The sequence below is a fragment of the Xenopus laevis genome, chromosome 5S, assembly GCF_017654675.1.
Source record: "Xenopus laevis strain J_2021 chromosome 5S, Xenopus_laevis_v10.1, whole genome shotgun sequence".
NCBI lineage: Eukaryota > Metazoa > Chordata > Amphibia > Anura > Pipidae > Xenopus > Xenopus laevis.
Genome location: NC_054380.1, coordinates 49201513 through 49215531, shown reverse-complemented (window position 1 = coordinate 49215531; position 14019 = coordinate 49201513). Strand labels below are relative to the sequence as shown.

The 14019-nt window shown below is 39.7% G+C and overlaps 1 protein-coding gene across 2 annotated transcripts in view; it reads right to left on the bottom strand.

The window, feature by feature from the left end:
* LOC108717885 (mitogen-activated protein kinase kinase kinase 5) overlaps window positions 1-14019 on the bottom strand; it is a 140244-nt gene that overhangs the window by 44383 nt on the left and 81842 nt on the right. For both annotated transcript variants that reach the window (XM_018265310.2, XM_041564516.1), the window contains 5 exons: window positions 10539-10646; window positions 10176-10225; window positions 5504-5599; window positions 5316-5397; window positions 1129-1262 (listed from right to left, as the gene is read on the bottom strand). In XM_018265310.2, coding sequence (XP_018120799.1) covers window positions 1129-1262; window positions 5316-5397; window positions 5504-5599; window positions 10176-10225; window positions 10539-10646 — 470 coding nt within the window. The remainder of the gene's footprint in view (window positions 1-1128; window positions 1263-5315; window positions 5398-5503; window positions 5600-10175; window positions 10226-10538; window positions 10647-14019) is intronic.

The following is a 14019-nucleotide window of genomic DNA, read 5'->3' as shown; positions in this document are numbered from 1 at the left end:
ATAGCCTTTGATAAAATGCCTGTCCAAGAAATCATCCAAGCCACTCTTATAATAGCATTAATAGAACAACATAATTTGCCAGCGCGTCCCACAACCTCACTGTCCTCACTGTGAAGAACCACCTACGCTGCTTCAATTTAAGTTCTATTTCTCTAATCTTAAAGAGGTGGTTCACCTTTAAGTACATTTTTAGTATGCTATAGAATGGCTTATTCTAATTGGTTGTCATTATTTATATTTTATAATTTTTAAATTTTTAAATTTTAAATTATTTGCACTGCATACTCCAGGTCAGGCCTTACCAGCGACCTATAAAGAGGCAAAATTATGTTTCTATTCCTCCAGTTAATGCCTTTTTAAACACTTTATTTGCTTTAGTAGCCACTGAATTGACTAGAAGTAGCTTGTTTTCTACAAAAGTCCCAAGATCATTCACAACTAAGGATAACTTTTGTTCATTATTTCTGTCCTGTTAGTATTTTTTTTTCTCTGCAATAATTATAATTTCTCAAATATGTTCTTATCATCCAGTCAGATGTTTAGACCATAGTCCCCTATTAATATAAATAGAGTAACGGTAACGATATTAGTATACTCAGTATAAATACTCACTTATAAATGCACTCATGAATACAATACAAACCCATCTACCATAAGCTTCTCCCTCCAAGGCTAACGGCAGATCAGCATCTTTACACTGCAATATGAAGTTGCAATTTTACATAATTCCCACCCTGCAGTAATGACCCTATTAAGCTTTGTGGAGGATTGTAGAAGATTGTTAGGCTCCAATGTTCGGTATCCTCCTAGTTGTAATATTACACCAGTTAGCTGATTGCAGTCTCCTAATAATGTTCTTACGTACAACTAGTTCTTAATAGGTGTAGCCACTCCAGATAGTTGGGACAGTAATCACAATACTCAGACTTACCGACTATATCGTTCTGGAACTTCTTTAATGGCTATTCTGACCTGGTTTTTAAGTCTCTTCCTGCATATACCACTCCATGTTTTCCCTTTCCCGAGAACCACTCTGTCACCATTTTCATCATACTCATAGTCAACTAGTTCTTAATAGGAGTAGCCTCTCCAGATAGTTGGGACAGTAATCACAATACTCAGACTTACCGATTATCTCGTTCTGGAACTTCTTTAATGGCTATTCTGACCTGGTTACTTAAGTCTCTTCCTGCATATACCACTCCATGTTTCCCTTTCCCGAGAACCACTCTGTCACCGTTTTCATCATACTCATAGTCAAACTGAGAAAAAAAGCCATTGTTAAGATGAAACAATACATATATTTTTACATAAGTTATCATGTAATTATAACAGCATTTAAATGAAGGACAAAATATGCAACCATATAAAAGCTACAGGCAGTTCTATCATACATTTAAAACGTCAAAGTGTATTCTAATTTCAAAAGGGTTAGCACAATCTGTTCGAAAAGGAGGCTCCGCTCGCACACCCTGGCCTACAACAATGGATGCCTGGTGCATGGTGATGGAGGGATCGGCACCCTTCAAATAGACATAGAAACAGGAATCACTGGCAATAGATGGCTGGTGCAAGCAGGGACAAGCCCTTGCGTGTATATTAGCAAAAAGTGCAACATTTCGGAGTTATACCCCTTGTCAAGCATGCTTTAGTTGCCCTGTTGAAAAGCTGCTTAAACACTATCTGAACTTTCAGAAATAAATATAAATGGATTTTTTCCTACACAAAAATACCCGATTCCAAAGATTAATAAGAAACAATGATATATATCTCTTATATATAAATATCTTATAGCAGATTCTCTTCCCAATGCAGTCCCTCCCTTACTATGTTTAATTGTGAAGTGATGGAAACTCTCTGGTTTCCAACATGGGTGGTTCAGATATTCTTTCAAAGCAGAGAGACTTCAAGTCCCAGAATAGATTACTTAGGGATGTTGGAGAATTCATTTCAATCTTTGGAAACAGGTATGGTTTTGTGGGAAAAATACATTCATATTTATTTCTGGAAATGAAAAACTTTGACAAATAAAAGCTGCAAAATGGGAATCGTATCAAGCAAAAAAAAAAATGCAAACACAACTATTCTGTACTTAATTTTTTCGAAATATACTAGTGCTCAAGAATAAAAAAAGTGGCCTCAAAAAAAGGTGTAGAGATGGCCTCAAAAAAAGGTGTAGAGAGGTCACGTGCACACTCAGGCCCTTCAAATGATTTCCGCTGGTGCACAAGGCCTAAGGGAGACGGCACTCCCAACAATCCAATATGAAGATAAAACAGGCTGGCACACAGAGCGAATAAAACTGGGGTCCTACCACTGGTGTGTTTATTGCGTCACACAACGTTTCGAAGGGCGTTCCCCCTTTGTCAGGTGATACAGACAGGGCCGCCATCAGGGGGTCACTGGGGGGACAGTCCTCCCGGGCCCGGTGGATTTCCCCGCTTCCAGGGGGCCCGGCCGCGACCTGTCTCTGCCCTGCATTTTTCCCTACAGAGCTGCGTCCCGTGCGTACGCGTGATGTCAGTACGCACGGGCGCAACTCTATTTAAGCCGCCGCCGCCTGCCGCCTGCAGTCAGAAGATCGAGGACGTCGCTGGAGGAGGACGTGCTTCCTGGAGACAGCGAACAGACGGCGAAGAAGACCCTCCTGGAAGAAGACGCCAGCACAAGCAGGTAAGTCCCCTGAGCCACCAATGTAGCCCCTGAGCCACCAATGGGGCCCCTGAGCCACCAATGCGGGCCCCTGAGCCACCAATGCGGGCCCCTGAGCCACCAATGCAGGGCCCCATAGCCACCAATACAGGGCCCCTGAGCCACCAATACAGGGCCCCTGAGCCACCAATGGGCCCCCTGAACCCCATACTGCCCCTGAGCCACCAATGCAGGGCCCCTGAGCCACCAATGGGGCCCCTGAGCCACCAATGCGGGCCCCCGAGCCACCAATGCGGGCCCCTGAGCCCCCAATGCGGGCCCTGAGCCCCCAATGTAGGGCCCCTGAGCCACCAATGCGGGCCCCTGAGCCACCAATGCAGGGCCCCATAGCCACCAATGCAGGGCCCCTGAGCCACCAATGCAGGGCCCCTGATGCCCCTGTAGGCCCCTGAACCCTCAATGAGGGCCACTGATTCCCCTGCAGGCCCCTGAATCCCCATGTCGGGCCCCATATCCCCCAATGGGCCCCCTGATCCCCATGCAGGGCCCCTGATTTGCAGAGGGCCTGGTCAGCAGTGTTTTTTGTGACACATGGCTGCCAATCTAGCTCTGGTATTCCCCTGAATTGTGTTTTTATATAATTTTAGTAGGAGTCCTGGTCACTAGTTATTTTTCTTGGTCTTGGGCCCTGTCTGGTTTTCTTAACAAGTCACAAATGTTTGTTTTGCTACATTGTAGTAGGGCCCTGGTCCCCAATTTTTTGCATTTTGTCTTTTCTTTTCTTTAATCCTGTAAAAAGTCTTCCAGTCACCAATTGTTTAAATAAAAGTAGTTATTTTGTTTGCTATAAAAATAAGTTATATAAGGCCTATATGTTTACAAACAATCACAAACTGCCAATGCACTTTATAATCATCCAGTGGTTAGATCATGAATCATGTACAACTAGGTTTCTATTTATACTTCTGAACAGTTCATACTAATAAAAGTTCTTATTTTTATTGTAAAAATAGTTTTATATCTTATGTTCTTTATTTATTCATATTAATAAAAGTAATTTTGTTTATTATAAAAATATGGTGTATATCTGTTTATTTATACTAATCAAAGTTATTATTGATGGCCTATATGTTTACAATCACAGTGCCATTGCACTGTATAATTGTCCAGTGGTTAGGTTTCAGTTTTTTTTTAATGTATACATAAAATGCATTATACAATAAATGTGTGTATACATTAGACATGCTAGCTAGATGGGCACATTTCAATCTTCCATTGTCCTTATTAGGACTGGTTGTTTTTTGACCAAGGGGTTAAACAAAATGACTCTTATTTGTACAATTTAAACATAGAATAATTGTAAAACAAAGTGCAATTTAGGTTAGAGCAGGTACCTGCTTAAAGAGTCTACCTTGATGTGGTGGCAGGCTTAATAACCCTTTTGCCAAAATGATTTTATTTGCGGTTTGTGAATGTGTCCATGTGACCTTTGTGGTGGGGGGCGTGGTTAAGGTGAGGGCGTGGTTAGGGGCATGGTTAGGGGCGTGGTTAGGGGAGGTGTCGTGAGGGAGGGCCCCGAAAATTTTGTTGTGTGGGGCCCCGTGATTTCTGATGGCGGCCCTAGATACAGAGACATACGTGCATACACAATATATAGGAATGTTTGGCTAAAGTGACAGATAAGAAAAAACAGGAAACCACTTTAGCCAAACATTTCTATGAAAATAAACATAGGGTGCCACAGATCCGCTGGCAGATTCTAGAAAGAGTGATTGAGAAACAGGGACAGGACTTTAAACAAAAATTACTACAACGCGAAAGCTTTTGGATATGGACTCTACAGACACTGTCCCCTGGAGGCTTAAATGAAGAATTCAATTTAACATGTTTTTTTATTATATTCTTACTGCTGGTTTAATGAACAATTCTCCTTTATTTTTCAGATATTAATTCGAAAAAAGTCAAATATGCATCCAGGGTGAGGTAAAACCTTTTTCCCATTAATAGGGATAGTTAAGTCTTATATTATAGAATTGTGTGAAACTGATACATTGATCCGCTTAGCTCTCCTTAAACTTGGATACTGTATATATAATCTAAGGATTTGGATCTTTAACATTTTTTTGCTACTTTTTTTGCAACTTTTTGCAACATCACTAATAAGTGGACTTTCACCTGGAGAGAACTGTTTGAAACATTTTTTTTTAAACATTTGTTGACACACTGGACATTTTTTCAGTTGGGGGTGGGTTTAATTGCCTATATATTGTGTATGCACGTATGTCTCTGTATCACCTGACGAAGGGGGAATGCCCTCCGAAACGTTGTGTGACGCAATAGACACACCAGGGGTAGGACCTCAAAAAAAGGTCACATGAATTTTGTTGCCTTTTTTATGCAATCACATTTTTTTCTTCCTCAAATGCAGAAACTGATAAATGTGCCTCCACATGCAGCAGTTGTACAAAGTGAAAGACTTTCTGTCCATTAAAACACCATAAAAAAATGACATGATTATTCAAAAGGATAAAAAGGTTTCAAAAAGGATAAAAGGGATTCAAAAAGGATAAAATAAATGGATAATAAGAGATACATTTTTATATATGGACTATAAATGAATAATAAGAAATACTTTTCTATTTTGACAATGTGAAATCACTGACCTCCATTAAATCTCCATCACACTCCCCTTCTTCTGTATTATTTCCATTTGCTTCTTTTATACCGTTTACTTCATCAAAGAATCTAAACCAGAGCAACAAGCACAAATTAGTGACATAAAAATAAACGTGTAAAACTCTGAGCTGATCAAGTCTCCTTTAGATTTTTAAAGTTACTTATTAGTGCTTACTTTTTGCAGTGTAGTTCTGTGCAGAAATATATTTGAAAGTCATCAGAATTGTGCTGCACATACAGAAAACAACACCTTTCTTCAAACTTTGAAATGCTGTACAAAAAAAACACAAAATGCACAATTCATAAGAAACGATTGTTTTAAGTAAAAATTTTAGGTTAAGAGCATGTCAGGAAATTCAATACTTACAAATTGTAACTATTAGATATGACTTTAAATATACTGAAATGGAGTGAAGTATGAAATTTCAATACAACACCAACTTGTAAGCCTCCTGACTGCCTCATCCAGTTTAAACTCAGTATAATTTGGGCTGTAGGTAGCAAATGTGACAGGTCAAATGTATAATATTTTTGCTTTAAAGACTGAATACAAGAATTGCCTTGTTTCATTAAAATGAAAGCCAAAGGCCCATTATCCATGGAAGGAGCGAAGGGCACGCACTCACCTTAGTGTATTTTATCTTTTATGCTGGCATGTTCATTCAAGCATCATACTGTGCCAAGTGGTTAAATGCATTTGCAGAAGTTGTAAATAGTGTCCTTTATTTTTCATATGGATCTGTGTACTTATTGTATGAGTAATGCTGCACATTCCTGCAGATGCATGATGCACTCTGTTTTCCATGCTTATAATGTTATGTGCCTGAAAGCCTGCCTAGCAGTATAAAACTGATAGTATCCAAATGTATTCAAAATGTAAAATTAATGTAAATTCCAAAATGAACACTGCAGCGAGGCTCATACCCCTTAAAGGACCACTTTATATATATATATATATATATATATATATATATATATATATATATATATATATTATTATTGTTATTATTATTATTATTAACATGTATTTATATAGCGCCAACATATTGCGTAGCACTGTAAAGTAAATGTGATTATACAACTAAATCACATGAATTGTATACATAGAACATATGGAGTTACATACATCACAATCAATACAGGTGCAAAAAGGTGAGGAAGGCCCTATGCATAGGCATGCACTCTAAAGGGAAGGGAGTAATACACAAGGTGTGGGAGTGAGGCAAGATCGAATTAAGTAGGTGAGAAATGTGGTACTGTATGTGGTGTTGCGTTTGGTAGTTAAGCAGAGTGAGGGTAGGCTTCTCGAAAGAAGTGCGTTTTAAGAGATTTCTTGAAAGCAGAAAGGTTGGGAGAAAGTCGGACAGACCGCGGGAGAGAGTTCCAGAGGAGGGGTGCAGCCCTTTCAAAGTCTTGAATGCGAGCATGTGAGGAGGTAATGAGAGAAGAGTTGAGTAGCAGGTCAGTAGAAGAGCATAGTAAGGGGTTGGGTGAGTATCTAGAGATGAGTTCAGAGATGTAGGGTGGGGCAGGGTTATGAAGTGCTTTGAATGTCAGGGTCATTACTTTGAATTTGATTCTGAAAGGTAACGGAAGCCAGTGCAGGGATTGACAGAATGGCGAGGCAGAGGAGGAGCGGTTGCTGAGGGGTATGAGCCTCGCTGCAGTGTTCATTATGGACTGGAGAGGTGACAGTCTCTGTAGGGGAAGGCCAATTAAAAGAGAGTTACAGTAGTCTAGACGTGATATGATGAGAGAGTGAATACGAATTTTGGCATTATCTTGGGTGATAAATGATCATATTTTGGATATGTCCTTAGGTGGAAGTGACATGATTTAATAAGTGACTGGATATGAGGAGTGAATGACAGGGCAGAATCTAGGATAACCCCAAGGCACCGGGCCTAGAGAGAGGGGGTGATAGTGGAATTGTTAACTATGATGGATACTTCCGGGATGTTACTGGTGTTAGTTGGAGGAAAGAGAACCATTTCAGTTTTAGAGAGGTTTAATTTAAGGTAGCGCTGCGATATCCAGGTAGAGATAGCGGACAGGCAGGAGGAGACGCGAGTAAGGAGTTCTGGGTTGAGATCAGGAGATAAGAGATAGATCTGAGTATCGTCAGCATAGAGGTGGTAGTGGAAACCATACGAGCTGATTAATTTGCCGAGGGAGGAAGTATAGAGGGAGAATAATAATGGTCCCAGGACAGAGCCTTGAGGAACTCCAACAGAAAGAGGTAGGGAAGATGATACTTCGTTGTAGGAGACACTGAAGGAACGATTGGTGATGTAAGAAGAGAACCAGGACAGGTCTGTGTCACGAAGGACAAGCGAATGGAGGGACTGTAGGAGGAGAGGGTGATCTACAGTGTCAAGTGCGGCTGAGAGATCTAGCAGTATTAGTAGTGAGAAATGATTGTTGGTTTTAGCGGTTAAAAGGTCATTAGTTACTCGAGTCATGGCAGTTTCTGTGGAGTGTTATGGCTTAAAACCAGATTGTAGGGGGTCCAGCAGGTTATTGTCAGAGAGGAATGAGGTTAGTCAGTTGTAGACTAGGCGCTCAAGTAGTTTAGAGATGAAAGGTAGCAGAGAGTTAGGTCGGAGGTTGTCAAGATTGGAGGGATCAAGAGAGGGTTTTTTCAGAATGGGGGTGACAAGAGCATGTTTTAGTTGAGAAGGAAACAGTCCAGTTCAGAGCGAAAGATTAAATAGGTGAGTTAAGGCATGATTAGACAAGGATAAGTATTGCAGAGAAGTTTTGAGGGAATTGGATCAAGCGGGCAGGTGGTAAGGTGAGAAGAGGCCAAAAGCTTTGAGACTTCCTCATCAGTGACAGGGGTGAAGGAGCACAGGAGAGACTGGGGAGTGTGGAGGGAGGGTGGTGGAAGTTTAGGGGGGTTGAGTAGTGTAATATCCCTTCTGATAGTGTCAATTTTGTTTTTGAAGTGCTCAGCAATATCTTGAGCAGAGACAGATGTGCATGGAGGGGGTGGAGAAGGGGAAAGGAGAGTGTTAAAGGTGGAGAAAAGTTGTGCTGGTTTTTTTTAGAAAGGGAGTTAATGAGTGAAGTAAAGTATGTTTGTTTGGAAGAGGCTAGTGTTATAGGAGCGCAGGGCAGCTTTGTAGCTCCAAAAGTCTGATTCTGAATGGGATTTGCGCCAGCGACGCTCAAGTGCACGTGAGTGTCTTTGGAGCGCTTTTGTATGAGCAGTATGCCAAGGTTGAAGTGGTTTGGGTCTAGAACGTTTAGTTTTTATAGTAGCAAACTCATTTAGGGCAGTGGTGAGAGTACTATAGTAGACAGAGGTAGCCACATTATGACATGAGATGGCTGAGATATTAGAGTGAAGAGAGTCAAAGGAAGAAGAGAGATGTGACACGTCTAGAGCTTGCAAGTCACGGTAAGTACGTGTTTGGGGAATAGCAAGGGGCGAGGAGGGAGTTAGTGAGAGTTGAAATGTGAGCATATTGTGATCAGAGAGGGGAAATGGTGAGTTAGTAAAATTGGTGGTTGAACAGAGTCTGGTAAATATGAGATCCAGAGCATTACCATTGGAGTGAGAGGGGGAGTCTGTGCACAAAGATAAGCCTAGGGAGGAGGTTAGTGAAAGAAGTTTAGAGACAGAAGAGTTGTTAATGTTGTTAACGGGTATATTAAAGTCACCTAATATGATGGATGGGATGTTAGATGAAAGAAAGTAAGGAAGCCAAGTTGTCCAGAAATTGTGCAGTTGTTCATGGTGGTCGATATATGACAGCAATGCAGAGTGAAACAGGAGAAAAGAGCCTAATGTAGTAAGCCTCAAATGAGGAGAATCATAGGGAGGGAACAGGTGGAAGAACTTTAAAAGTACAGCGGGGAGAGAGAAGCAAACCTACCCCACCTCCAGGTCTGTTACCAGGTCTGGGAGTATGAGTAAGGTGTAGGCCCCCATAGGACAGGGCAGCAGGTAGGGCAGCAGGTGAGGCAGTGTCAGTAGGCGAAAGCCAGGTTTCAGTAAGCGCAAGTAGGATATAGGAATTTGCAATGAAGTGGTCATGTATAGTGGTGAGATTTTTGCAGACAGATCTGGCATTCCAGAGAGCACAGGAAAGATTAACTGGGTTTTTGGGTATAGGAGTAAGAGTTCTGTACTGTTTGAATTTGCACCAGAGAGAAGGAGCTCGTAGCCGTGATATACCCAAAAAATGCACTCCGAGGACTTTATAGTGTAAACAATCTATTGGTATTTATTTCGACGTTTTGGCGCCATTACTTGGGCCGTCTTCCATATATATACACAGAGCTCTCTGCAACATGCTCATGTAATATAGTGTTAATTTTACTTGTTGGTTGGCTTTCATGATTTTCTTATACAGGTATGGATCCATTATCCAGAAACCCATTTTCCAGAAAGCTCTGAATTATGGAAAGGCCATCTCCCATAGACTCCATTTTTTCCAAATACAAATTTTTAAAAATTATTTTCTTTTTCTTTGTAATAATAAAACAGTACCTTATATATGATCCACACTAAGATATAATTAATCCTTATTGGAAGCAAAACCATTTATTTAATGTTTACATGATTTTCTAGTAGACTTAAATATGAAGATTCAAATTAAAGAAAGATCCATTATCTGGAAAGCCCTAGGTCCCAAGCATTCTGGATAACAGATCCAATACCTGTACAGTACATGTTTTTTAAGTTTCCTTTCTACTAGTGGGCGATTCCACATGAACTGCTGTAGAAAGCATATTGCTACATGAATAAAAAATTAAAACCCTCAATAAAATAATATGTTCTGCACCTATAGAATTATTTTTGCACATGGTTTTGATTCATTCAGTGTAGAAGAACTTGCCTTACACCTCTGATGGAATCCGCAGGGAAATTCCATTCATGGATCCCCTTCTGTGTACAGGAAAGAAAAATAGAAAATAAACACACCTCTTCATACTGTATACCCTTAAACATTGCACATAGTTCCTATAAACTTTCAATTAAAAAGAGAAATAAGTAAAAACTATGAAACAACCAATAAGGCCACTATAGTATATCTTTGTAAGACACTTGTCCAAAACCATCCAGTGCAGATATAATAGAAGGCCAGCCAGCCTGATGCTCTATAATCAACATACGTAAATCCCCAGTGAAAATACATTACAGGACATCATCAAATTTTCTTTCAAATGAAGAACACCGCATGCTACTTTTATACAATTACCTTATCATCGGGTAGAACATGCCAAATTGATATTGTCCTAACTACAGCTTCGCTATTGATTGATAGATAGGAAGGCTGGTAGATTTTTGTTGGTTCTAGTATTAAGACCTAGGAAAACAGAATGATAAAATTGTGTGAGTAGCATTTATTTCTTTGCAGGATAGCTAGCAACATGAAAAACAAAAAATTAAACCTGGAGCCAATAATTACAAAACACAGACTCAAGGAGAAAGCATATTTCTTTCATGAACTTTGTATTAAAGTTCTGGGTATACGAACAAAAACAAACTGACAAGTTGATCCAACATTTACAGCACAGATATTTGTAATAGACTAGGGGGCACATTTACTAGGCTCGAGTGAAGGATTCGAATGAAAAAAACGTTGAATTTCGAAGTATTTTTTTGGGTACTTCGACCATCAAATAGGCTACTACGACCTTCGACTTTAACTTCGACTCAAACGATTCGAAGTAAAAATCGTTCGACTATTCGACCATTCGATAGTCGAAGTACTGTCTCTTTAAAAAATACTTTGACTACATACTTCGGCAGTTTAAACCTACCGAGGTACAATGTTAGTTAGTTTATAAGCTTTTTTTGATCAAAGAAAAATCCTTTGATCGATGGCTTTAAATTAATCGAATCATTCAATTTGAAGGATTTTATTGTTCGATCAAACGATTTTTCCTTCGATCGATCGATCATAGAATTTTCGGTAAATCCTTTGAATTCGATATTTGAATTCGTAGGATTTAAATTCAATAGTCGAGTTTGAGGGTTTATTAACCCTCGATATTCAACCCTTAGTAAATGTGCGCCATAATGTACAATAAAAGAATACCATCAGGAAGGTATTTTCTTCCCCTCTGAGGCAAATTGGAGTGGCTTCAGAAGGATTTTTTTTTTGCCTTCCTCTGGATCAACTAGTAGTTAGGCAGGCTATATATACATAAAAAGTTGAACATAATGGACATGTCTTTTTTCAACCTATCTTAATATGTTACTATGTTATTCTCCTCTTATGAAACAAGTTCTTATTCATTTCAGGGAGAGTTTTATGCAAAGTCTGAAAAGTGTGACAAAAATATGAGATTCCTTTCTTGTGGTACATTGTCTTCTCTTCAGTTTTAAGATGGATCCTGTAAAGGTCTCGGTTATCCTTGTTTGGCCTACTCCAGTTGGTTTAAAAACAATTAAAGCTTCCTGGGCTTTTGACAATTTTTACCAGTGAAAGGACTTTTCTCATATTATTGCCCATATCACTGCTCTCGCCAAAAAAGGTGGTTAGATTTTCCTGGTCACCTCAAACTTAAGTTACTTTTGATAAACTTAAAAATACATTCTCTTCTTCTCCAGATTTGATTTACCCTAATTCTATATGTCCTTTTACTCTGGAAGTGGATCAACGTCCCAACAGTAGAACTCATTCCCACATATTCCCGGTGGCCTTCCATGTTAAAGGATGTTTCTCAGTTTGTGTCTTCTTGCATGGTTTGTGCTCAACCGTGTTCGTTCCTTACCCTTTAGTATGCTCCTGCCCTTGCCATTACTTGAACAACCTTGGATTGATATTGTCATGGACTTATTTGTTGATTTACCTAAACATGTCAAGTATTCTGGTCGTAGTAGACAGTTTTTTTCATTTTTCCTGTTTTGTTCCATTAGGGAAACTGCCTTCTGTCCCTGCTTAGGTCAAAATGTTGTCAAAGTAATCTTTTGTCTACATGGCATTCTCTCCAATATTGTTTCTGATTGTGGTGTTCAATTTGTTTCCAGATTTTAGGGGGTGTTTTGTAAATTGGTGGAAGTCAACCACCCTGCCATCCTTTAGGGCTAGTCCACACGGGGAGATAGCCACGCGTTTGCGGTCGCGGCGACAAAGCGCCGCGCCAGTCGCCGCGACCGGCGCAGGCGACAGTTTTGTATGGGCGCCTATGTAAAAACGCCTGTGCTAACCACACGAGGCGATGCGCTTTTCAACAGTCGCCTGAAAAAGCCTGGCGAGGCATTTTCAGGCGACTGTTGAAAAGCGCATCGCCTCGTGTGGTTAGCACAGGCGTTTTTACATAGGCGCCCATACAAAACTGTCGCCTGCGCCGGTCGCGGCGACTGGCGCGGCGCTTTGTCGCCGCGACCGCAAACGCGCCGCTATCTCCCCGTGTGGACTAGCCCTTAAAGCAATTGACAATGGCCAGAGACATTTTCTCTGTTTCATTTCACTTACAGGAGTTGTTATATTGCTTTCTATTTTTTACAATTTTTCCAAAATTCAAATTTAAGGTTTAATGCTTCGGTCTCTGGTGTTTCAGTCTTGCAGCTGTTATTCAGGTGCAGATTCTGAACTATTACAATTTGCTACATTTAGTTTATACATTTCTCAGCAGCATCTCTATAATATTTGCAACAATTGTATTGATTATAACAGCTGAGCTGCCTTTAATGAAACTCAGGGATTCTGTTTAGCAGGGACAAAGATAAGAAATGTATCAACTAAAAACAGTTTACAGTCAGTGACCCCCCTCAGATCTGTTTTTGAAAGACAAAAGAAGGTGAAAAATTACAGTTTAAGCTTCAGTATTAGAAAAATTTGAAAACAATTGAACTGAAAAAATGTGTTGGAAGGTGAACAACACAACTGGGAAATGTAATAAAAGTCGGTAATGGAAAAACTATTTGCAATGTGAAAAGTAATGCCTTTGTGCGAATTTAATATTTTTACAAACCCGGAAACTATATAGCATCCACTTCCGAGAGTGAAAGAAAGTTTACGAATTTTATAGTTTGCGCCAATGCCCAGTAAATGTAATAAAACTTCTTACTGAAGAAGTTATGTTTGCTCCAAAAGATTATGACACCTTCAAGCACTTCTTAAATGTGCGCAAAATAAAATTCGCAATGCACAATTAAAAATAGCAATGCAATAACAGTTTAAGAAAGAATATTGCATTGTGAGATGTGAATTTTTATTCTTATTGGTGCAAATTGTTTTTCTCTTTGTGACTTTTATAACATTCCCCTGAACATCCTAGGATAATTGGTCCAAATTATGTCCATGGGCTGAGTTTGCTCACAACAACCTTAAATACATGTCTTTAGGTTCTCCTCCCTTGTGTTGTGCCTACTTACTTCATGCTAAGGTTCTTCTTCCTGCTTTTATTAAGTATGACCTTCCTGGTGCAGAATTATTGGTCAGGGATTTAAAGGACTTGTGTTGTCAGAAAGATGGTGCTGATAAACTTGTTCTTCCTTTCTTGTTGGGGAGCCAGTTTGGCTTTCTACTAAGAACATCAAACTCTGACAGCCTTCTCATAAGTTTGGTCCTCACTTTATCAGTCCTTTCACCTCAAGAATATTATTAATCTAGTTTTTTTTTTTTTTTTTAAAGTTGACTCTCCCTTTCAGTTTGAACATTTCTGATTCTTTTTATATTTCCTTACCCAGGCCTGTTGTTGATAATGCATTTTCTGCTGTCTATTCTC